The 21,341-nt window shown below is 42.3% G+C and overlaps 1 protein-coding gene across 17 annotated transcripts in view; it reads right to left on the bottom strand.

Moving 5' to 3' along the window:
- Positions 1-521: 521 nt before the first annotated feature.
- The window catches only part of kif1b (kinesin family member 1B), a 41,745-nt gene continuing 20,925 nt past the window's right edge, over positions 522-21,341 (bottom strand). For 5 of the 17 annotated variants that reach the window (XM_029155044.3, XM_029155047.3, XM_029155051.3 and 2 more), the window contains 28 exons: positions 14,641-14,746; positions 14,533-14,550; positions 13,822-13,970; positions 13,481-13,659; positions 13,143-13,280; positions 12,254-12,505; positions 10,708-10,826; positions 10,370-10,461; positions 10,085-10,214; positions 9,619-9,772; positions 9,396-9,486; positions 9,177-9,295; positions 9,010-9,065; positions 8,024-8,132; positions 7,657-7,723; positions 7,382-7,466; positions 7,120-7,225; positions 5,889-6,003; positions 5,674-5,807; positions 5,527-5,588; positions 5,299-5,444; positions 4,927-5,187; positions 4,761-4,832; positions 4,548-4,669; positions 4,309-4,461; positions 3,905-4,097; positions 3,692-3,810; positions 522-3,614 (listed from right to left, as the gene is read on the bottom strand). In XM_029155044.3, coding sequence (XP_029010877.1) covers positions 3,572-3,614; positions 3,692-3,810; positions 3,905-4,097; positions 4,309-4,461; positions 4,548-4,669; positions 4,761-4,832; positions 4,927-5,187; positions 5,299-5,444; positions 5,527-5,588; positions 5,674-5,807; positions 5,889-6,003; positions 7,120-7,225; positions 7,382-7,466; positions 7,657-7,723; positions 8,024-8,132; positions 9,010-9,065; positions 9,177-9,295; positions 9,396-9,486; positions 9,619-9,772; positions 10,085-10,214; positions 10,370-10,461; positions 10,708-10,826; positions 12,254-12,505; positions 13,143-13,280; positions 13,481-13,659; positions 13,822-13,970; positions 14,533-14,550; positions 14,641-14,746 — 3,390 coding nt within the window. In that variant the 3' untranslated portion in view covers positions 522-3,571. Of the gene's footprint in view, positions 3,615-3,691; positions 3,811-3,904; positions 4,098-4,308; positions 4,462-4,547; positions 4,670-4,760; positions 4,833-4,926; positions 5,188-5,298; positions 5,445-5,526; positions 5,589-5,673; positions 5,808-5,888; positions 6,004-7,119; positions 7,226-7,381; positions 7,467-7,656; positions 7,724-8,023; positions 8,133-9,009; positions 9,066-9,176; positions 9,296-9,395; positions 9,487-9,618; positions 9,773-10,084; positions 10,215-10,369; positions 10,462-10,707; positions 10,827-12,253; positions 12,506-13,142; positions 13,281-13,480; positions 13,660-13,821; positions 13,971-14,532; positions 14,551-14,640; positions 14,747-15,829; positions 19,417-21,341 lie in introns of those variants that run through there. The other 12 variants (XM_029155048.3, XM_029155050.3, XM_029155053.3 and 9 more) reach the window with 7 other exon arrangements.

Below are 21,341 nucleotides of genomic sequence, written 5' to 3'. Positions count from 1 at the left end.
ACTGAGGCGATGCTCTGATTGGCCTATAAACCTGAGCAGACGTACGCGTTTATCTATTGGATGCTCTGGCCGTCAATCACAGACACATACTGTACAGGGGTTAATTGTTTTAGGAAACATGTGTAATAAAATTATAGCCTATATATTTAACGCAAGGTGCGATTACTGAAATATGCTACATATAATTTGTTATATTTGCACGGTTTTGCAAATCTCTTAATATCAGCAATATCTTAAAATCCAAGATGTTTTTAAATGTGTTAATTTTATTTAATCCCCTCAATAGATTAATTGACTACATTAACGTATGCAATTGTTTTTTGGCTTTCTACCTTCTATTATAGAATTTCTAGATATTGACTTCCTACACAGTTTAATTGAAAACTAAGGCAGAATTATAGTGGTATAAGATTCAATCATACTACTTAAAAACAAAAGTGACATAACGATGTTCTAAAGCATAAAAATATGCAAAGATTGGAGTGAAGCTGTGCACATGAGACAAAACATACGAGGAGCACTTGTTCTGCTAATGCACAGTTTGCACTTTTATTGTTGCCTCATTCACTAAACAGTTCAATGGTGCAAGATTACCATACACAGAATTAGGATATCTGCATGACACATCTATGCTATACAGCGAATGGATTATAATTATTACAAATACAGTAAACATATTTACATTTTAATTCAAGCCCCATACAACACAGATATTTACAAAATAAGTATGAAAATGAAACTAGTCTGACAAATAATGTACAGTGTTAATGTCATGGTTTGTCCTCCAAAGGGAACCAAGTCAACTGATTAATTGTCAGAGGGGAAGATGTAAAATATCATGGCTAGATTTGTTTGAAAGGCATCAACGAAAAAGAAAGTGCTGGGGTGAAAAAAAGACACCAGCACAAACGTTAGTGTTACTCTAGATGTCACTAGCTACTGTGGACTATATTCCCTGATATTAGAAAAATAAAACAAGTGAGAACCACCTTGTGTTAGGATGTAGACGCTTGGCATGATTAGTGAGAAAATTAAACTTCAAATGAAAAGCAGACTTCCACTCAAACCACTTTCGAATAAAGAGGAAGCACTATTGTAACTCACCTCCCCTGAAAAGATGCAGTGGATTCCACATTTGTATTAATGGAGAAAAACACATCTTCATAGTACATTCAATCTCTCCCAGTACGACTGGAACAGGCTACCACACCATCATTTGGTTCACTCTGAGCAGAACAACTAAACCGCACAGACTTTATTTGATCCGTTAGTTGAACCTTTTTATTATTTTGTGCAAAGAGCTGCAAACTAATATATACATTGCAAATAATAAATACACAATCCACATATATTGATAATATTGATCTCCGCAAATGAGCAGCTAAAGAGAAAATGTTTGCTCTGACATGTTGAATACGCTGAGGTGGCTGTGACTTAGAGCTTTGATCAGTGCATAGATATAGATATATATATATATAGATATTTTTTAATAGACTAAATCTTTTCTCTCATTGTTTCTCTGAGCAACAGGCTGGCTGACCTGAGGGCACTGACATTCATTCCGACATCTGAGGGAATTACTTTCTGTTTTGACATCAGCAAAAAAAATAAATAAATAAATGTTGACAATAGTTCCACTAATAATGTACAGATGCCTCTGTTTCAACACACTGAACACCAATATCCCCTTCATATGCTACAGCAGGCATCCTACTGGTTGGCTGGCCAGCATTTAACTAATGCCCATCTGTACTTCTCACACTTCTGCCGTTTGCAGAGACAGAGGCACCGATCGCAATATAATGAGTTCACCAGAAGCCCAATGTGGCAGCTGTATGCGATGTACAGAGCAAAGACTTTCATAAACAATAGCATAAGTAAAACCTTTGAGTACACACCATCCCTTTAACATCACTTCATTCCTTCGAGAAAAAAACAAAACAATCCAGTGTAGCCTTGATATGTGCTCTCATCTTCATGAGAAATAACCTTGACCGAACACACGTGATCTGCCTTCGTCTTGCTATAGATATGTGTTAATGTGCAAAAATAAGGTTAAACCAATAAAGTTGGTTAGAAATTAATTAGGAATCAATGCCCTGTTACATTTGATATAAAACAGCACTATGGAATGATTAAGAGCAGAGTAGAAAAACATAATGTTAATAAACATTGATTTCAATTCGAGAACAAAAAAGGTACACATGGTAACGTGTGGTGCTGCTGAACAGCAGGTACTTCATCCAACACTTGTGTGACGGTGACGTATGGTTAGGTTTTCTGCAGGCTGTGCTGTGCGCAGGCAGCGTCTTCATTTAACTACTGGCATCAAGGCTAAAGCTTCGCAACTTCATTCTGCGTCTCCTCCTTTATCCCACTTCACTACGCTTTGTTTTGTCTTTCGTATCACACACAGACGACAGTTGAAAACATCAGTAAAGGTTGAGTCTCACCACGTTAGTGTGAGGAAATAAACACTACACTGGGTGAGAGGAATGAGAATTGTCTACCACACTGAACCCAGATCAGATATGTACAAATGTTTGTCCCTCTTCAGTACTGGCCATCTCTCGTCTTGTGTTCTACTCAAAGCCCTCTTTTGGGTGAAATAGCAAAAAGACGTACAAATATCTACTGCAGGAACAATCCATTGTCACGTTTCACTGCTCAAACATGAATTAATCTTCAGCATGTTTCTTCAGTTACTGTGTTTTTATGCTGACATGAATGCATGATTGTAAGTATATCTCGCAGTACTACTGGGGGCGGAGTTGGTGTATGTACAGAGAGTGGCATCTAAACATCACATGGGCCACGGTGGAAATCCAGTGCTGCCCTCATTTCTTGCTGAGCTGGGACACATTTTTCACATTTTGATTCTAGAGGCCTCTAGGAGGATGGTACAGGGGATCTAGAGCCTACTTTAGGAAGAGCCAGCGGCCTGATGTAGATCTCATAGAGGAATAAAACCCATAAATTCATTAGCAGCACTTCTTACAGTTGCCTTTTCCTGTAGCAGAATTGTAAAGTCACATGATATCAACTGTAGGTTTTCTGATTAGTTTTTTTTTTTTTTTATGAGTAAGCAAACCTGACCTTCTCCTGAGGACTGCTGCAGTTATCATGCTAGCATGGTAATAAAAACAAAACTCATCTCGGGAGACGATTAACACTGATAGAGACAATTTTCACAGGTGATTGGCAAACTGAAAAGTAGTAGTGGTCAGAACAGTTTCTGAAGAATCGTGCACACACACGTAGACTATTACAACATGCTACTAGTTAGGGAGTCAGGGAATGACAACGAAGCGCAACTGAATCAGACCCGAACCTTGTCATAAAAACAAAAACACAAAAAGCAGAGGAGGAGGTGAGGGAGAGAAAGCTGGCAGGGGGTGTTAGAGAGAGAGAGGGTCCAGAAATGGAAACTTTTAGTCGCATGAAAGGAGACTTAAGCCACAAGTCTACTTACAAGAGAAAACCGTCAAGAATCACAATGATTAATAAGTTTTAACACTTGGTTTGTTCAAAGGCTTTTCAGAAAGGATGGAAGCCGCGCTTTCCCGTCCACTCAGTTCTTCATTAGGCCACTGCGCCTCCTCGCCAGCTTAGATCTGTGGGAATATTAGGTTTTAATGAGGCTGCACAGACGAGCTGCTTCGTGCGGCGTGCAGAGTGCGAGCTGCTTTACCTTATCGTTCCCGCGAGCAGGGGATTAAAAGCGTACAGCCAGTCGTTCATGTCCTTCTCGTTGTTGGCCTGCAGCAAGATTCCTCGGTGCTTTGTGCACACAGCAAACGTGTTGGGAGTCTGAAAACAAGCAGCAAACGCTCGTCACGCTGCACAGCTGCAGGTCTATCAGACACAGTTACAGATTAGATGATGACACGAGCGGAGAGGCTACCTTCAGCATGGCCTGCTGGTCTTCACTGTACTCCACCTGCGCTGTGGAGAGGTTGAGAACGCCCCGCTCCACCGGGTCCTTGTCGCTGTTGTAAATAAAGACGTAGGGCCGACGCACAACAACAAAGTGCTTCACCCACGTGTTGGAGCGCGGCTCCATGAAGCTCAGGAAACCCTTCTTGGACACAACAGATCTGAAAAAGAGGAAAGGAGTAAATAAGCTTTCAGTCATCTTTCTGAATGTTTGCTTCTAGTGGAGAACATCCAGTTCAAGAGTTCAATTAATTTCTGCTTGGAACAGAAAACAGGATTATTGGGTTTTGTTTGAGCCGTGAGATTCTCATCACATCGTTGAAAAGACGAACACAACATAAACAGGACAAGGCAGAACACGGCGTCTCTCACCCTGGCCTCATTTCTTCAATATCAGGCACCAGGTTGAGGAACTCGTTCTTTCCAGCGCGAGCCAGATAAGAAGTCTCCAGAGTGGGAACCATTGGGAAGTTCTCATAGTCCGAGCAGGAAGGACTAGAGGCACGAGAGCTGTTCTCTGGGGTCCTTGGGGACAAAGTACAACAAATTAGCATCATGCTAACAATCGTTTCATAACAAGGATTTGATGTTGACGGTAAATCAAGTTTTACTTTTGGTCTAAGGAGCCACAGCGGGAGTCAGCCAGAGAAGGGCAGGTGGAGGAGGGGGTGAGGGTGGCACTGCTAAAGCTGGTCACTGATGGGTCACGTCCGATTGGAGAGATGTCAGATAGCTACATTAGAAATCGAGAGACAGAGATGTGCGTTAAATACATAGACTTCAGCATGAGTTCAAATTGTACATTTTCTCTGTGCCATTCTTACCTTGCAGTCACTGATGCTGTTGACCACCTGGTTATATTCACTGTTGAAAGTATGTGTCAGCAGGCGCAGGCACTACAACACAACAATGAGGTTGATCAGTCCCCAGCACAAAGAGGCTGTGGCCTGTTAATTCTGCAGCATGCTGCAACGCAGAACTGCCTCTAACCTTCGTAGCCAGCTCCTTTTCGCGATCGACGAGACTCTCGATGTCAGCAGAGTCGTAGCCGCTGCTCTCGCTGGGCGTGATGGCGCTTTCGAAGGTGGTGCTAGAGATCTGCGAGGAGATAGAGGTAGAAGTGGACAAGCTGCCTGAGCTTAGGCTTGGGGACATGGGTTCGCTCAGGGATTTGCTGGTGGGAGCTGTTCCCAGTGGAGCTGCCTCGCCCAGCTTCTCCCTCAGCAGGAGCAGGTGACGGGTCTTCTCCACCTGGACAAATGACACCGGTTGAGTTTTTAATTTACTTAAAAAGGCCATTTTTTCCTTCTCGTAACGTATGACTCAATAGAAGAGATATTTTTTAAACTAACATGGACCGACCTCATGCAGCTGCTCCATTTTCTCCAGCTCCCATTGGTGTTCCACAATGAGACTGTCCCCCCTGGGCCTCCAACCGGCCAGGTTTTCCTCTCCACGCACATAAGCCACAGATGTGTCTAGCACCTTCCTTCTCCTCCGCTGCATCCCTAGTCACGAAAAAAAGAATTAGCATCAACAAAATTCAAAATACATGAACAGCTGGTTTTGAACCATTTTCAGCCTGCATACCTGGACTGCCGGTGTCAGACATCTTGCACAAACTCAACTCGTAGATGCCAGTCACTCGATTGCTTTGATGCAGCAGGGAAGATGCTTTTTAAATAAAAAGTAAGTCTTTAATTTTGAATTTGAAAATCCAAACGTCAGCAGTCTCACCAGTCAGGACTTTTAGAATATCCACTGCCAAAGAGGTTCCTGAGGGAACGGGGAGGGGAGATCTTTGCATCTCTGGAGTAGAAGACCATGCAGATGTCTTTGGTAATGATAGCAGGCTGGATGCAGTGGTCAAGCTGGGAAGAGGGCACATGGTAAATATATTTGACCTGCAGACCGATAAACTATAAACCTCATTTGACAAAGCAGCGACAGACCTCCAGATATGCAGACAGGGTCATGTAGATCTTCTCTCCGTATGGTGTCACCCGGTTGAGCAGGAGCGAGTTGTGCAGAGAGCTGTCCCACACTGCCTCGAAGCGGTAGAAAGTCCTGAAGGAGCGGGAACAAACAGAACAATTAGCTCACTGGTGATTTACTTAGTGCGACTTTCAGAGCCAGGCTTGTGTGCACACGTCAGGACATCAGGACAAATAACCTTAATGTGACTCGGGTATAATTTGCAATTGACAGTGAGAAGAAAACCCAGAGGCAGTGGACGCTGTGCAGTGGCCCTCATCCTTAACCATGACAACCTGAGAGGAAACGCCCTGAGGTGAGACCTCGACGACAGACGCAGCATGAGCAGCAGCAGAGTGCTGAGTGAGAGCGCTGTGTGCGACAGCGGGAGCCAATGCAAATGGTGGCATGCAGCGTGCGGGTTTAAATGGTCTGCCTGGCCCCTTCCCTCTATGACACATCACATGTGCTACAGTAGTATAGTTATTTACAGCTACCTCTGTGCGGTGGCGCGGTGTACATCAGTGTGGTCAGCAGGGGGCGCTCTTACCCACAGAGACACAAGCTGCTGCTATTGTTAACACATCCAGTGAACTACAGGCAACAGGGAAGCATTCATTTGGAATCTGCGTGCTACAGCAGACACGCACCACTGGAGTTTACATATCCCCAAACATTTTTGAGTGGTATTCACTTCTTCAGACACTAAATACTGATGCAGTCTAAAAAGGACCAGCACACAAACAAAACAAACTCTGGACAACTAATATCTACGAGGATACAGGACTAAAGAGAAGCATAACGGTCTTTCAAAGAAAGAGCCTTATGTTCTCTGCTCACTGGTACCTATCAATATCCTTATCAATAGAAAGTCTGAGTGCAATCAAAAATCCAGCCGCAGCAGGAGGGAGAGAAGAGAGAGTGCACAAAGAGTCAGGCAACAGAAACAATGGAGCAAATGAACAGAAAACCTGACTGCAGTGAAAATGGAAATGCTCATGCAATGACTCGCCAGCAAATACAAAAACAGAGTTTAAAGATTATTCTGACGGTCACGCTGCGGTTCTTAAACTAAAACCCAATGTAATAGCAATCCTGTATGTGGTCATATTTGAGTCACAGTGAATTCTAAGTTCCTTGTTTTGGGATTTTTACACCGTTACACCCTAAAGGGTGAAACAATGACAGCCATGCCAGCATTTCCTCTACCTGTTGGAGTTGTGGGATGACTTGACGTTCTTAGCGGATATTATGTTGAGGGACAAAACGGCATCGGCAGCGCTATCATCCACTTCAGGTTTGTTTCTTATTCGACCTGTTGAGACACAGAAAACAGAAGAAAAAAGATTTTTTTTACATCTCATAATGTGGGAAACACTTTTGGTGCACAGTCAATACTACAGAGTATGAAACGCATGACTGTCTCCTTCGTGGCATCCTGATGTGTTTCAGCTGGGAGACGACTACTCACCCACGACCAGCTCGCGGACATCCTTCCAGTGGAGCTCGCTTCCCTTTTCATGGATGAGAGTCACAGTGATCCTCCGCTGGATCCCCTACAGCGCAAAATGATGGGATCTTAGCATCAGCTAGAATGAAGTTAAGCTTCTAAATCTTCCTTATACAGAAGAAAGATCATTTACTAGTGGGTACGAAAAACAATATTACACAAAGAGGAAAATTTAATCAGCAAAAAAGCACTTTAACTAAGGTTTACATGTAGCATGGCTCTTTGCTCTCCCGTACCTGGTGTAGTAGGTAAGTACCATGGCAGGGCAGTCCACCGCTGTGATCCACTATGGCTGGGATGTACCTGTGGAAGGAAGGACACTTCACTACAAACACTGAAGCCTTTGTCAAACCTGTATCATTTATACAGTATGCTGCTACAATGTGTTAGAAGAGACATAAACCCCAGGTCTGTTAAATATATATTAGATATTATCATTTGTGTATGTTTTTGTATGTGTTCTATATCCAGATTGATCTCTTTCTATAGTTCAATTTGTCTAAACATTGAGTGATTTTTGCTTATTTCAGCTGTCTGACACAGACCTTCAGCTATCGCATCATGAGTTGCTTAAAAAGACATGCTATAGATGTAGACACTCACTCTCCGGTGGGCTCCAGCTCACTAATCTCAAACCACACGAGCAGGTCGTATTTGCTGACGCAGTGGCCCAGGTTGGACTTGGTGATGGTGTTCAACTTGGTGGCTGGAACTATAGAAGTCACTATTATTGAGCTGAGCTACATGCACGCAGACCTATACAACCAGTAGTTGCACATACAGAGCTGTTATGAGGAGCTGAATCGTAGATTACACCATTAACGACAAATCCCTGCTGTCTGACACGTCAGGATTACGATCCTGTTAAACAGGCTAATCTCTAAAGCACACAGCCAAAATCATTTACTGTATGTTCAGGCTGAATTACACATTCCATATGGAAACAGATATAACTAAACCGTAGTCAGACCCATAAAGGCTTAAGCTCCTGATTTAGGATGTGAATGCTTTGCCAGTGATCATCTAATATTATGATGAATACTCACTTCATTAGACACATGCAGCTGCTCCACTACAGCCTGCAGCACCACAAGACCAAAGCACAGCAAAGTCTAATCACTACATCACAGGTACCACTAACGTCTGCCAGTCAGCTACTACTGCGTCTGCTGTACCAACCATGGTGCTTGGGCACAACTAGCACGGGGTCATTGGGCACCGGGAGGAAGGGGAATTGAGAGAGCTGGCTGGCCTCGTCCTCCAGACTGGCCACAGCGGAGGAAGCCAGGGCGTTGGCGTGCTCAGACAGCGAATCGAGCACCCTGCCGTTCACATAGCCGCTCATCAGGTAGCGAATTAACTCTATCTTACGGGTGTGGTCTGGGTTGGCCCAGAAGGGGTATATATATATAAGCACGTGGAAGAGGGAGGACGGTAAGAAAGCGATTGTATAATATAAAAAAAGAAAATCCAAAAGGAAGCGAGAAATGAAAGACAAGTGAAAGGAAATATGAGGCATGCTTATATGACCACAATAAACAGATGTGCAGTAGATACTGCTGTCTATGGTACAAGAACCAAATACTTGCCTGGTTTCGATAGAGGCATGGGAATAGGGTAATATTTCCTCGATGGTGTTGGTGGACTGCAAAGAGCAAAGCAAATAAAAGGTATTTTTTAGATTACAAAGAAAAAAGGTCTGTAATTAAAATCAAGCAAATCAAACAAATGGGTTAGAACAACTCAGTCCACCGACCTGATCAGTTCCTGGCCGTGGAGATGCAGAGGATGCTGCTGGTAGTGGCCAAACACCTCAAACACAATGGGCTTGCTCTTGATGTACTCAATAAAAGATTCTGTGACCTCTACTGAAATCTGCTCCAAGGGTGGAAAAAAGAGAAAGTTCCAATCAGGATTAAGTCAAAGCAGGGAACGCACAGCCTGTGAACTGACATGCTCATATGTATGTACTGACATTCTGGACGTGGTAAAAGCCCAGAGGAGAGCCTTTGCCTGTGTTCTTCAGCGGCTCGGTGGAGAAAGCCTCATCATGTCGATGCAGGAAACTGCATGAAGAAGGGTTGTAGCAATGTGTCATACAAGACAAATATACTGTTTGTTATTGAATATTTTCTTTAGGCTGTAGCTCAGACTCAACTCGTTGATGTATATTACCCTTTTAAGCACAGTAAACTCACTTGAACTGGCAGAAGATGTCGGCGTACTCGGGAGGAACGCCGCTGGCCTGGAGAACGGTGACACGGAAGGTGAAGATGCTGCCTACCTCCAGCTGGTCTGCTAGGCCTTCCCCAAGACTCAGCTTAGTGTCTGCAATGTCGGCCAGCTTCAGATCTAGAGGAGGTCATACAGGAACCTTAGCAGGGCCATCTGGCCACTTATGGAAATTCTTCTTAGCAATCTGCACGAGCCCTAAGCTCTGTACAATAAAACATGGCTGGACATTATGAAGGTTGTCATTTGAGGACTAGGGGCTCTGGTTCACTCTGGTACCCTTTGTCTGCTTTCCTTAGCACAAGCACAGAAACTGCATGAGATTCATTTCCATAACATCTGAAGCCCTCCTTTGACGTCGGCAGGGCCATCTGCTGTGCACGTCGGAGAGGGTGAAATTTACGAATAGAGGTGAAGGCCTGGCTGCCGTACCCATGTCGTTAATGCGGTTGAGCTCCTCTGAGGGTGTGATGACCTCTGAACTCTGACCCTGACCCTCCACAATGCGGAGCTCTTCCAGGGACAAGCCGGAGCGAGTCATAACCGTAGAAGGGAAGTCATTCTGTGTAAAAGGAGAAACTTATTAGCATATAGCTGGTAGAGAGTAGAGAAGTTTTACCTGTGTACTTATAAAACCAGAATATATTACACCTACTGCTCCTCGCGCAGATATGCTCTCTTAAATTGGACTCTACTTTCATCTGATTCAGGGCCTACCTTTACCTTTTTGAAGTACTCGTCGTCAAAGGAAATCTTGGCAGTTCCAGACTGCCTAACTCCTGACCCGTAGTCTGGTGCCTCCTCGTCAGCTACAAAGACACAAATCATCCTCTTATCAGGATCAATCAGACCCATCTGAATAAAACCACACATACAACATTAAAAGGTTTCGAAAAAGAACCTTAGGGATTCTTTGCTACCAGACTGTTATATTAAAAGGCCCCTTTGATTCGTTTTATCAAACGATATAAATACCATAATTATATATCAGTGAGAGAGATTAGCCAGATATAACCTGCGTGTAAACATCACGGAGAGGCTCATTAATTACTCACCAGCTATAGCCTGGACCCCCACACGCAGAAATCCACGCACCTCACCCTTCTCTGTTACTATGGCAACACGGTGAACTAACGTTACAGGGTACAGCAGGTTGCTCAGGTACACGAAGGCTCTGTGAGCAAAAAGGAGGAGAGGATGAAAATGAGAATGATGCAGTGAATGAAATGTTTAAAGTCTTATTTGCTTCAAATGATTCGAACTAACTATAAAATAAAACATCGTGTGCTCATACAGTGTTTAGCATATATTAACAATTACTACACAGCTAAACATTAGTAACACTCGGGTTAAGGGACGAGCAAAAACAAAACCAAGAGAACACATGAACATAACCAACACACGCTTCAGGCAGTGAGTTCAGCAGCAGCTTAAACCATCCCTGTTTTTTTAAACCGTGTGACTGGGGTGATGACCGATCGCCTGGGATGCAGCGCTACAGCCTGTAGGGGTTTATTGTCATATTATGGCGACGCCAGTCTCTCTGACATTTTGTTTTGTGGGACCTGATTTGTCTTGCTGCACCTCGGGTGACCTGCTCTATCTCTGCCAGCTGCCCCCTCGATCACCCCCCTCCTCCCCCCTCACTGGCAGACTCAAGGCTGAGGCATGGGAATAATATCAATCTGTAAAATGTGTGACGCCACAGTGACGCAGGTAGCTGAGCTACGACGGTTACTCAGGGTCTGGCTGACTTGCAGCCTGCACTGATCAGTCGTCTCATTTGGAGTTTGGTCACAGTGACAGGGTTTGTCACCAAGCGAGAATGTTACACACTGTCGAGGCTGAAGCCTTGGTAGAATATGGTGCAAGTCGCTGCTGCTGCATTATATTTTTATCTTGATAAAATAAAACAAATGCAAAGCAACATTATGTGACTGACAACTACCAGTGTTTTTTGATATCTAAAACAAATTCAGCAAAAAAAATGTTTTAAACAAAAAAAAATTAAGCACAATGCAAAACAATTGAACAGAATTAAAAATGTTTAGAAGAAAAACACAGACAGTTAATGAACTTATTTACAGAATATACATGTAACTTCAAACATAGATGGGAGTTAACACAGGGCTGGTGATGGTGGTGGGACATGAGGCATCATGCTGGGAGGAGGAGGAGGTGGAGAAATGGAGGATGCTTTTCATTTTTCGGAAACAGAATCTAAATGAAAAGTAACTCATTAAATTCATGCCTTTAAGTACACGAGTATGACTAATCCTATTAAACTCAAACCGCTTCAATTTAAATGCAAAGCTGCTGTGAATACATAATCCAATTTAAAATATTCTTTAAAAAAAAGAGACATTTACTGATTCTACAATGATATACTTTTGTCAGATACTGAAATAGGAAAATAAGACATAAGACTTATGCTTAAGCTGGAAATGTATTATTCCAGCAGTCTATGTCTAAACCATGTTTCATTGGCTTAATGCCATTTTCCTTTATAGTTGTTTTTTCACCTAGGTTCTAACTTTACAAAGTTATATCCATCCTAACTCCTCTCCCAGCTTGTGTGGAGGATGTGGGAACACCACCAACCTTCCCACCAGGATGAACCAGGGGGAGCGGTCATAGAAGGGGTCCTGGCCGTCACTGAAGATGTCTGATCCCTCCTCGGTGCCGGTGTCTGAACTGGTGTCGTCCACGAAAGCCTCGTCGTCAATCAAGTCGGACATCTCGCTCTGGCGCTCGTCTGCCAGCTCGGTGATCTCGGAATCGGTGGTGGAGAAGGTAGGCGAGGGCGTGCGATCGGCCAGGTGCTCATTAACGCAGCCGTGGAAGATGGGGGAGCTGAGACGGGTCGTTTGGGAAAAGTCGCAAAAACCAGGGAAAGGTAGTAACAGAGTTACACAAACCACTGCAGCCGACACAGTCAACTGTTTAAGTGATGTTTGAAGATGCTTCCTAGTTTTCACAACAAGCCCCTAGTGAGGACAATTATTAATTTCACAACAGCAGGCTTTAAAGCAGATGCACAGTGTCTCACTGTATCTACAGTCGGCTTTATAGAAAATACACAAAAACTGAAACAGATGCAGCGAAATAATATAACGAATGAATGACATCAATTATGATTTTAAAAAAAAACAGCATGAAATGTGATGTCATATGAAAGAAATATATATAAGTGACATGACATGAAATGAAAACAAAAAGCATAAATGTTAAAAAAACAAAACAAAAAGAAAACATACAGTGTAAAGTACATTACACAAAGTATACAAACACAAGACAACACAGACTTATGGAATGAAGATGGATCTGTGTAACAAAATCTGAGCATGAAAAATGAAAGAATGGAATATGGAAAATGTACTAATGCATTTAAGTAATCTGATAAAAAAAACTAATTGTTAAACACAAAACCTTTTACTTAGAATTTAAATGTAATAATTAAAAAAAAATTGTTATAATTTCCATCACATACCTCCCCACGAGTTTAAACCAATGGAAACGATCGTAGAAGGGGTCATTTCCTGTCAGCGTGCCCTCTCCATCCTCCTGATGTGTGGAGGCCATTTCACCAGCACGGTCATACATCTCTCTCATCTGGTCCAGCCTCTGCCTGCAAATGATGGCAGAGTCCTAAATATTAATAGCATGCTGAAGGAGAATCATAGTTTAATGGCTATGGGAAAACTGCCGCTACAATAGATGTGGAGATGACTGAGTTTTAGACTACTTTCACTGAATATGTATAATACTGTAAGCTGCAGCTCTGTGGACTTGATTGAGGACACGTTTAAGGTATGTTAGAATAATTACTTAAGTTTCTCGAGGGACCAGTAGTGCGTCGCTCCATTTTTAAGGTCCTGAACCTCCACAGCCACAACGGTGCGGGGGAAAGGCCTGGAGCTGTGCTCTTTCTCAGGTTCTGGGGGCAGGAGCTCAGGGGGCAGCGGCGAATACAGTGTGTCTGTCAGCAAGACGAACTGGAACTGAACCTGAAGGAAGGAGAAGAAGGCTTGAAAAAAAAACTAAAAACTTTTTTTTTTTTTTTTCAAGATTTACTTGACCTTCAACCAGTTTAAAAGCTAAAAACAAATATGCTTTATTTTATTGTTTACCAACCCAAAACCATCCCTCTCACTTGTTGTCTTACTCACTTTTTTCTTTAGCTCCACGCTAATAGCGTTGGCTTCCTTCAGATAGACTGCATTTCCCCACAGCTGGTCACGGAGAGAGGTGAACTGATGGTACCTCCACTTCCTGAACGCCCACTGTGCCAGCTCATATTCATGCTGAGTCCAGGGCACTGCACGGAGACAGGAGGGGGAACAATGCATATGTTCAAACAACAAAAATGAAATGTACATAAACTGAAATGAACCATTTTTGCCTGTTTCAGCCTAATCTGTTGTACTTCACTGACTCCTGCGAGCAGCGCCGGAGCTAAAACCCATTCATTTGTGAATTTAGTCAACTGCAGAAAAAAAAAATTCAAACCCTGAAAGCAATAAAAAAAGTGAATTTTGCATAATACAAAAAGGACTCAGACTGTACTAAAAAGAAAGACAAGCAGTAGCTGCTTGAAAGCTGGGAAAATACATTTAGAATGAGAAATCATGGGCTCTTCTAAATAAGTAGTTGATGGGCTAATACATAAAAACTAGACTTGTGGCTAAGTATAAGTTGGTTTGTGTGAGGTTAGCAGCTGGTTTAATTTTAAAGCTGTAAGGTTAGACACTTGCTTCTAGTTACTTCTACTGAATAGTTTTAGGAAGTAATGTGAGTGGCAATAGAATGAAAATTGTATTAGTTTGAATAAGGTCAACATCTCATTACTTTAATTATGAAAGAGAAAAGACTATACATACATCCAAGTAGTTTAGGTTCTGGACAGAAAATGTAAAAGACAACATGTTTTACATAAAGCTGGGGCTTAAACATGCGACACAGGACAGAAGAACACACGCATTACACACCTTCCTCTTCCTCCTCCTCCTCCAGCTCTTCCTCATCAGGCGTCTCAGCGATCAGGGAACGGGTCTCCACCTGTTTCTGGAGTTCCTGTAATTTGCTCTCATAAACCTAGACATCGACACACAGGGACAGGACAACTGTCCATCAACTGAAGCAGGTCAGCTCAAATTTCAGTCACAACACTTGGCTTTGTGTGTGTGTGTGTGTGTGTGTGTGTGTGTGTGTGGGGGGGTAACATGGTGTGAACTATCGTAGCCTCTCAATAGATATGGTGTTTGGTTTATTACACACATAATTTGGCAATAATATCTAAAACACATTTTCTGGAGAGATTAAACAAAGTCAAGCGAATTAAAACCGACGGGAGGTAGCGTCATTACATATTCTGAGAGAAATGGCTGAATTGGAACAAGAGGTGCTGCTGGAAGCTGAGTCGAGTGTAATCCAATGAGGGGCGCCATCCCCATCAGAGCAGGACGCGCTGTGATCCCGATGACCTCATCCTGCTTGTTCAGTGTCTTCTGGGAAGACAATGCAGCGTTTTGTCCGTCACCAACCTCCCTCCTCCCTCTTGTAAGCCTACCAACAGCCTTGAAGCTTTATTTTCTAGGTGAAGCAAACGACAACTGATGAGCCGGTTTTTCTACAAGCATCGTGTGGGCGATTCTGCAAACCGCGTGCAAAATGTATAAGTTGTGATGGTTTCAGTATATAAACTGTTATTTCCATCCCATAATACAATTGCAGTGTGTATAAATAGAATAGAAAGAACACTGAGCTTTCTGACCTCTGTGTATCACCACAATAAAGGTGAAATAGAAGTTAAGACGATCAGCTGTAATTTAAGGAGTGTGACCAAACAGCGACATTCAGCCATTTGCCAGACACATACCTCACGTTGGAGGAACTCACAGTAACACAAATAGCCTTTTTCCTCATTACTCCACGACTAATCAAGCAGATAATGGTAGTGGTTCTGGGCATTATATTTGCATGTGAAAAGGTAAAATACAATAAACCCGAAAGCAAAAACTTTGGGAGAGTTTGGCACATTCTACAACAGAAGCAATTAACTCAGCAAAAGATGAAAAACAACTAAAGTGGAGGATGTGGTTTATGGTAAAAGAATTGAGCCTAACCCTGTCGTCAGTCCAACCATGGTGATGGAAAAACACATGTATAACAAATAAATGCACTTTGAGCACATCATTTTATTTCAGTCATACTTTTAAAATAAACCTCCAGTAGCAAGATATTCAGTGGATTATTTTTTTGAACCTACAAACAACACTGTTCCAATATGTACTGTATGTTTGAACACAGTGCTCGATTAATGAGTCAACACATCTTGGTACATTTGTAGCCACAAGACGCACTTGATATTGCAGATTCAAAAAGCAGACACAACGGCCAGACAGTCTCATCTGAGACCTAACAAACATTCACATATAAGGTACATTTGTCCATTTGATGTTGCATACGCTACAGCTTACCTGGTCACCATCAGCACCAGTACATCTGTTAAATAACACTAATGTGCATTTATTCCAGTGAAGGAAATGGAAGCTATTGCATGCAAACGCAGTCATGAATACATGAGGCGAAGGGTGGACACACTGGACTTGCATATGTCATATGATAGCATTTGGTTTTTAAAACAGCATAGTAAGGCAGGGCGTACATTTTCTAAAAAGAGAATGTTTATGAACCCAGGTTTAAGATAATGATGGCGCCTAAAACTCTCGTTTCCAAAGGGTCACCATTTCTCAAAAAACTTGAAGACCATCTGCTCATGAAACATAATTAAATCCTGTTAAAGCTTCAATTGCATCTTAAGAGAGACAGATTGGCAGCTGATTGGAACAAGCAGAAGCTACATCACAGCGGTAAAACACTGATTTGTGAGGTTTCATATAACCGTTACACGGACAGGTCTATACAGGCTGTAAGAACCCTTTATGATGCGGTTAAAATACACAAGGCTATCACCAAAAATCTCGTTTCATGTGGATATTTGTCCTGAATAACATTTGGCAAACACCAGAAGACTTTGCCGTCCCTCAAACATTTCTAAGGCGCAACTTGAGAAACCGTGACAACACCCGGTAGGACATCCATTCAGAACAGGAACTCTGCTTTCTCAGTGAACCACAAACCCAAACGTAATGTTAAGACCACATAGAATCAGAGATCAGTGCATGATATGTAGTTCATACAGGGAAAAGGCCAAACTACATTAAACCTTTTGTTTCTGGTTGAAGTGGTATTTTACTTTCTGACACACAGGTCAGCACAGTGGTTGATACATTTATTATAGACCTATGGTCACTTTATGTTAGTGACCATATGCTGGGGAAAAAAATATATTGTTAAAAAGTAGTAATAGCGTAATAGTAGGTGGCAATATATAAAAAAGTAAAAAAAGAAATTGGAAAAAACTTTGTGTTAATACTAAAGAGTTATAATTTTACACAAGCTATGACATTTCTTTAAAATTTTACCTGAAACACTGTGCAGAAGCATCAACTTCAATAAAGGGGGGCAGAAAACACTGAATAATAAATGCACCATGGTATAAAATGAGTAGAAGTCAATAAGAAGGCACTTCACACCAGAATGAAACCTATTTAAATAACCGCTCAATTGATTAACACATTATTCAATATATTATTCAACCCTGAAGTGTTGTCTGAATCCAGATCTAGGTTGAAGATTTAAAGCAACTTTGTAAAAATTGTAACTATAATTGCATGGTGAAATAATAAAGATATTGGTTATTTTTGTAGCTCAATTATGAATGAGAACACCCAAGTAAAGGACAATCTGATACTTTAGTGTGCCAATATGGTGGTGGAAAAAAAACACTGTTAAAAAATGAATACCGAAATGACAATGTAACATGATGAAAATAAATTGGGCAAATGAATAAATGACTGAGGAACTGTCACATGAAGTATATAAGGCATATCTATCTCATCGGAGGGGAAAAAATATGAGTTGGCTTTAGATCCTTATGTCAGAACCCACAATGCTATTGATGAGCGCACACAATGCAGGGAACACTAATAGAATGGCATATAATACAACAATAAAGAGTTTTTTATGATACATAAAATACTTTTGGATCAACCAATAACATGCTGTTCAAGTGCAAAAGTCAGTCAGTTTCAACAGTCTGACTCATGATTCCATTGTTGTGATCTGTAATGCATTTGCCTACTAAGTATTTAGAACCAGCTTCTCGTTCAGACTGTGGTCTCTCTGCTGGCTTTTAAATTAGGGGCCGACAGCTGCCTGCGCATTCGTGGAGGTGCCTGAAAGGGGGCTGGGTAATTGGACTGTTCAGGTTGACGGTAGTGCTGGTAGCCGCTGAAGTTACCGTCTGTATACATCATGCCGTTAAAGTGGCAGGGCTGCTGATGATGGTACGGCGGAGGGTGTGCCGGCTGGTTGGGATGCGGGCGGGGCGGGTAGAAAGGCTGCATATGCCTCCTATTGCTTTCAGGCTGTTGCAGGGACTCCATGGAGCCAGAGGGTCGCTGACGGTAATTAAAAGAGTTGCTGCGGCCTCGTTCGTGGGGCTGCTGGTACTGGTTGTTCCTATAATTCTGTTTTTGACTCTGGCTTAAGCCTTGGTCCAAGTCTTTGCCTCTGCTCTGGACACCTGGACTCGGCGGTGGTGGAGAGACTTGAACAGCTGAAGGGGCCGTCACTTCTTGAGGCTGCACTCCTTCACTTGGTGGACCTTCTCCCTCTTCTTCCTCAACAGCTTCTTTGGGCACCTTTAGCTCAATGACCTGCTCGTCTGTAATGATGATGTGCGTGCCAGGGCTCCACGAGTTGCGGTGTTTGGGGTTACTTTTGAAGGGAAAGCGCAACTTTCGGTCCTCTGGGGGTATAAAGCGGTGCGGTCCAGTATGCCGGCGTAGCTGTTTGGAGATCTCTTGTTGCTGAAGGTTCTTGAGGCGTACCTGTTCCTGACGCATCCAGCGCATGTGGCTGCGCTTTACATTTGCATCCTCTCCTGTACTTTGGCAGGTTTTTGGATCGACGACCTCTCCATCAGGCCTTTCTGGTACGGGAGGCTTTCCTTCAAGTGGGCTTGGAGTTCTAGCTGCACACGTTGTAGTGGCTACGGTGGGAGGCTTCTCTGGACCGTCGGGGGTGATGAGGGGAAGAACCTTTTCCATTTTGACCATTTTGTTCCTGAGAGCACGGATCTCCTCATCTTTCATGTTATTCTGTTTCTTCACCTCGTGCAAAATATCTTCAAGTTTATCAATGTGCACTTTTAGCTCATCCATTACGGCTCCCCCTGGTCGAGAGCCATTGGTGATGACATCCTCAATGCGCTCATCACCAACTCCTACAGTATCCCAAACATCTCGAGCCACAGCCCTCCATGAGTCCCGCTCATTGGGATCTTTCTTCCCGTAACTGGCACAAAGCTCCTTCATCTTCACAATAGCCAGAGCTTCAATCTCCTGCCGTGTGTGACGGAAATCATTGAGTGCCACTTCATAACAGATTTCTTTGACTGCCTGGATCTTCAGGTCAGAGATGGTCACCCACTTCGAGTCCTTGGTGATGCGGCGCCGCTGGGGAATCTGGTACATTTTTACAGGCTCCCTTCTTTTCCCACTGCTGGGTAATCCACATTTTTTCACTATGGTTTGCAGCTTGCTGGGAGGCAGCTTTTCTCTTAGGGAAGTGATCAGTCTCCAGCTCTCCTCACAAGACCTCTTATCTGAGTCATCCCCACTATCAGAGTCTCCATCCTTGAAAAAAACAACAGGACACAACCCAAATGGTTCCCAAAAAAAAAAACAAAAAAAACAAAAAGAGAAATTACAAATGGGAAAATCATAGCGGATGAAAGAATGGCTTAAAATAAGAATGAATGAAAGGCATTAATATGCAACATGGGAACTAACTAGGGATATAGTAAATATATTATTACTGCTTAGACAGTTTTTTTGTCCAGAATTGTTTATATAATGGGCACATTTAAATATTTCGCATACATCTTCATAGTACAAGATGTATGTTAATATGCAAAACCATTTCCAGACTTATATTCAAACAAAAGATAGAAACATAAACATACAGTACAACAAACAGTGGCTTCCATTGACTTTCTTGTCAGATAATCCTTCTCATATTTTCTGAAAAACTGCTTTTCATTCTGGTCATGGGAATAGTAGCATTGATTAAATTGTTCCCAATGTTGCATATTATTATTAAAAGTAAAGGTAAAGCACATCTATCACGATTAGGAAGGAAATCAGTAGCAGATTGTTGCTGATCATCCTGGTCTTTAACTCAAAAATGTGGTGTAGGAGCTGGATCCCAAACATGGTACAGTGGCATGCATGTAGATGGGTTTTTGGAGCTTTCCCCATTTAGTCCAGAAGGTCTGAGTGACTTTAGCATTAGTGGTGTGTTAGAAGACAGAGTGTACTTGCAGTTGATCAGAAAGCCAGTAGAGAGGAGAGGCAATGTGAGGGTAAGTGTTAATCCACTACAAGAAAGATGTTAGTTTAAAAAATGCAGTTTCTCATTTTTTAGACAATGCACATTACAGATCACAACCAGCTGGTACAGATTATTCATGTTTTTTGTCCGATTTCATAAATAGAAATAAATAGATTATGTTGGAGGGGGGAGGGGTCTGAAACCTATACCTGTATGTCTGCACATAAACCATCAGAAAATGAAAAAGGTTTGTGATTCACTGATTCAGCTGTGAGCAGTGGTAACGGTAGTTGAGCTGTGCCCTCAGTATGCTACGCAAATGCCAGGTAGGGCTAGCAGGGAAAGGTAGTCAAAGAAGTCAATGAGAAACCACATTGTCACTATCTGTCGAAAACTACAGCAGGAACGTTTGTTATCACAATGCATTGTACAGTTCAGCAACTGCATTGAAGAGATGAAACTCAGGACAAAAACAGAGCAAGGAAACTAGAGTAGAAATCTAATCCAAGCAAATCAACAGCCACGTCAGAATTGTCCAGCTCAACTGCAAACACTGCAACTTAGCCCAGAACCGGTACTGAATGAGTTAAGAAAACATGCTATTAATGTGAACCGTGCAAAAGCAGCATTCCCCATATAATTACAAGGGTGTGTGTTACAATAATGAGCAGTGTCCAGTCTGTTCAAATCAACTTTGATCATGATATCAAATCTACTTTCACTCTAAGTTGCTGTTTTGCAAGATTCAGACCCACTATAGAAAACACAGAACGGAAAAACAGGGAATTCGAAAGGGGAAAGAGCTTTACAATCTAAGTCCTATTCAAACAGCTACAGAAAAAGCTGTCAAACTCAAGAAGAAATCGAGCAGAAGTTCATCTGTCTCAAACCAGGAAAAAAAAAACTTCCATGCAAGAAGAACAGACATGCGCTTTGAGTAAAAGTATGATTTGCACACTCACACATCTCAAATGTCAGAGCTCAGAGGGAGAATTAGTACTAGTCATATTTAAACAGACCATGTGAACCATCCAATTGTAATGCACCACTTCTTAAATTCTTTAACTTTGTAAATGTAACAACAGTGCATTACACCCACCTCAAACTAGGTGGATCAGCCAGATCTTTTGTTGAAATGTAAATAACTCGCTAAATACGTCATAAAATTACAGTTTAAGTTTGTGTTACTGCAAACATAGAATCAATAACAAAACTAAATGAATGCTAA

Source organism: Betta splendens, chromosome 7 (genome assembly GCF_900634795.4).
Source record: "Betta splendens chromosome 7, fBetSpl5.4, whole genome shotgun sequence".
Lineage (NCBI taxonomy): Eukaryota > Metazoa > Chordata > Actinopteri > Anabantiformes > Osphronemidae > Betta > Betta splendens.
This window is presented reverse-complemented; position numbering and strand designations above follow the sequence as displayed.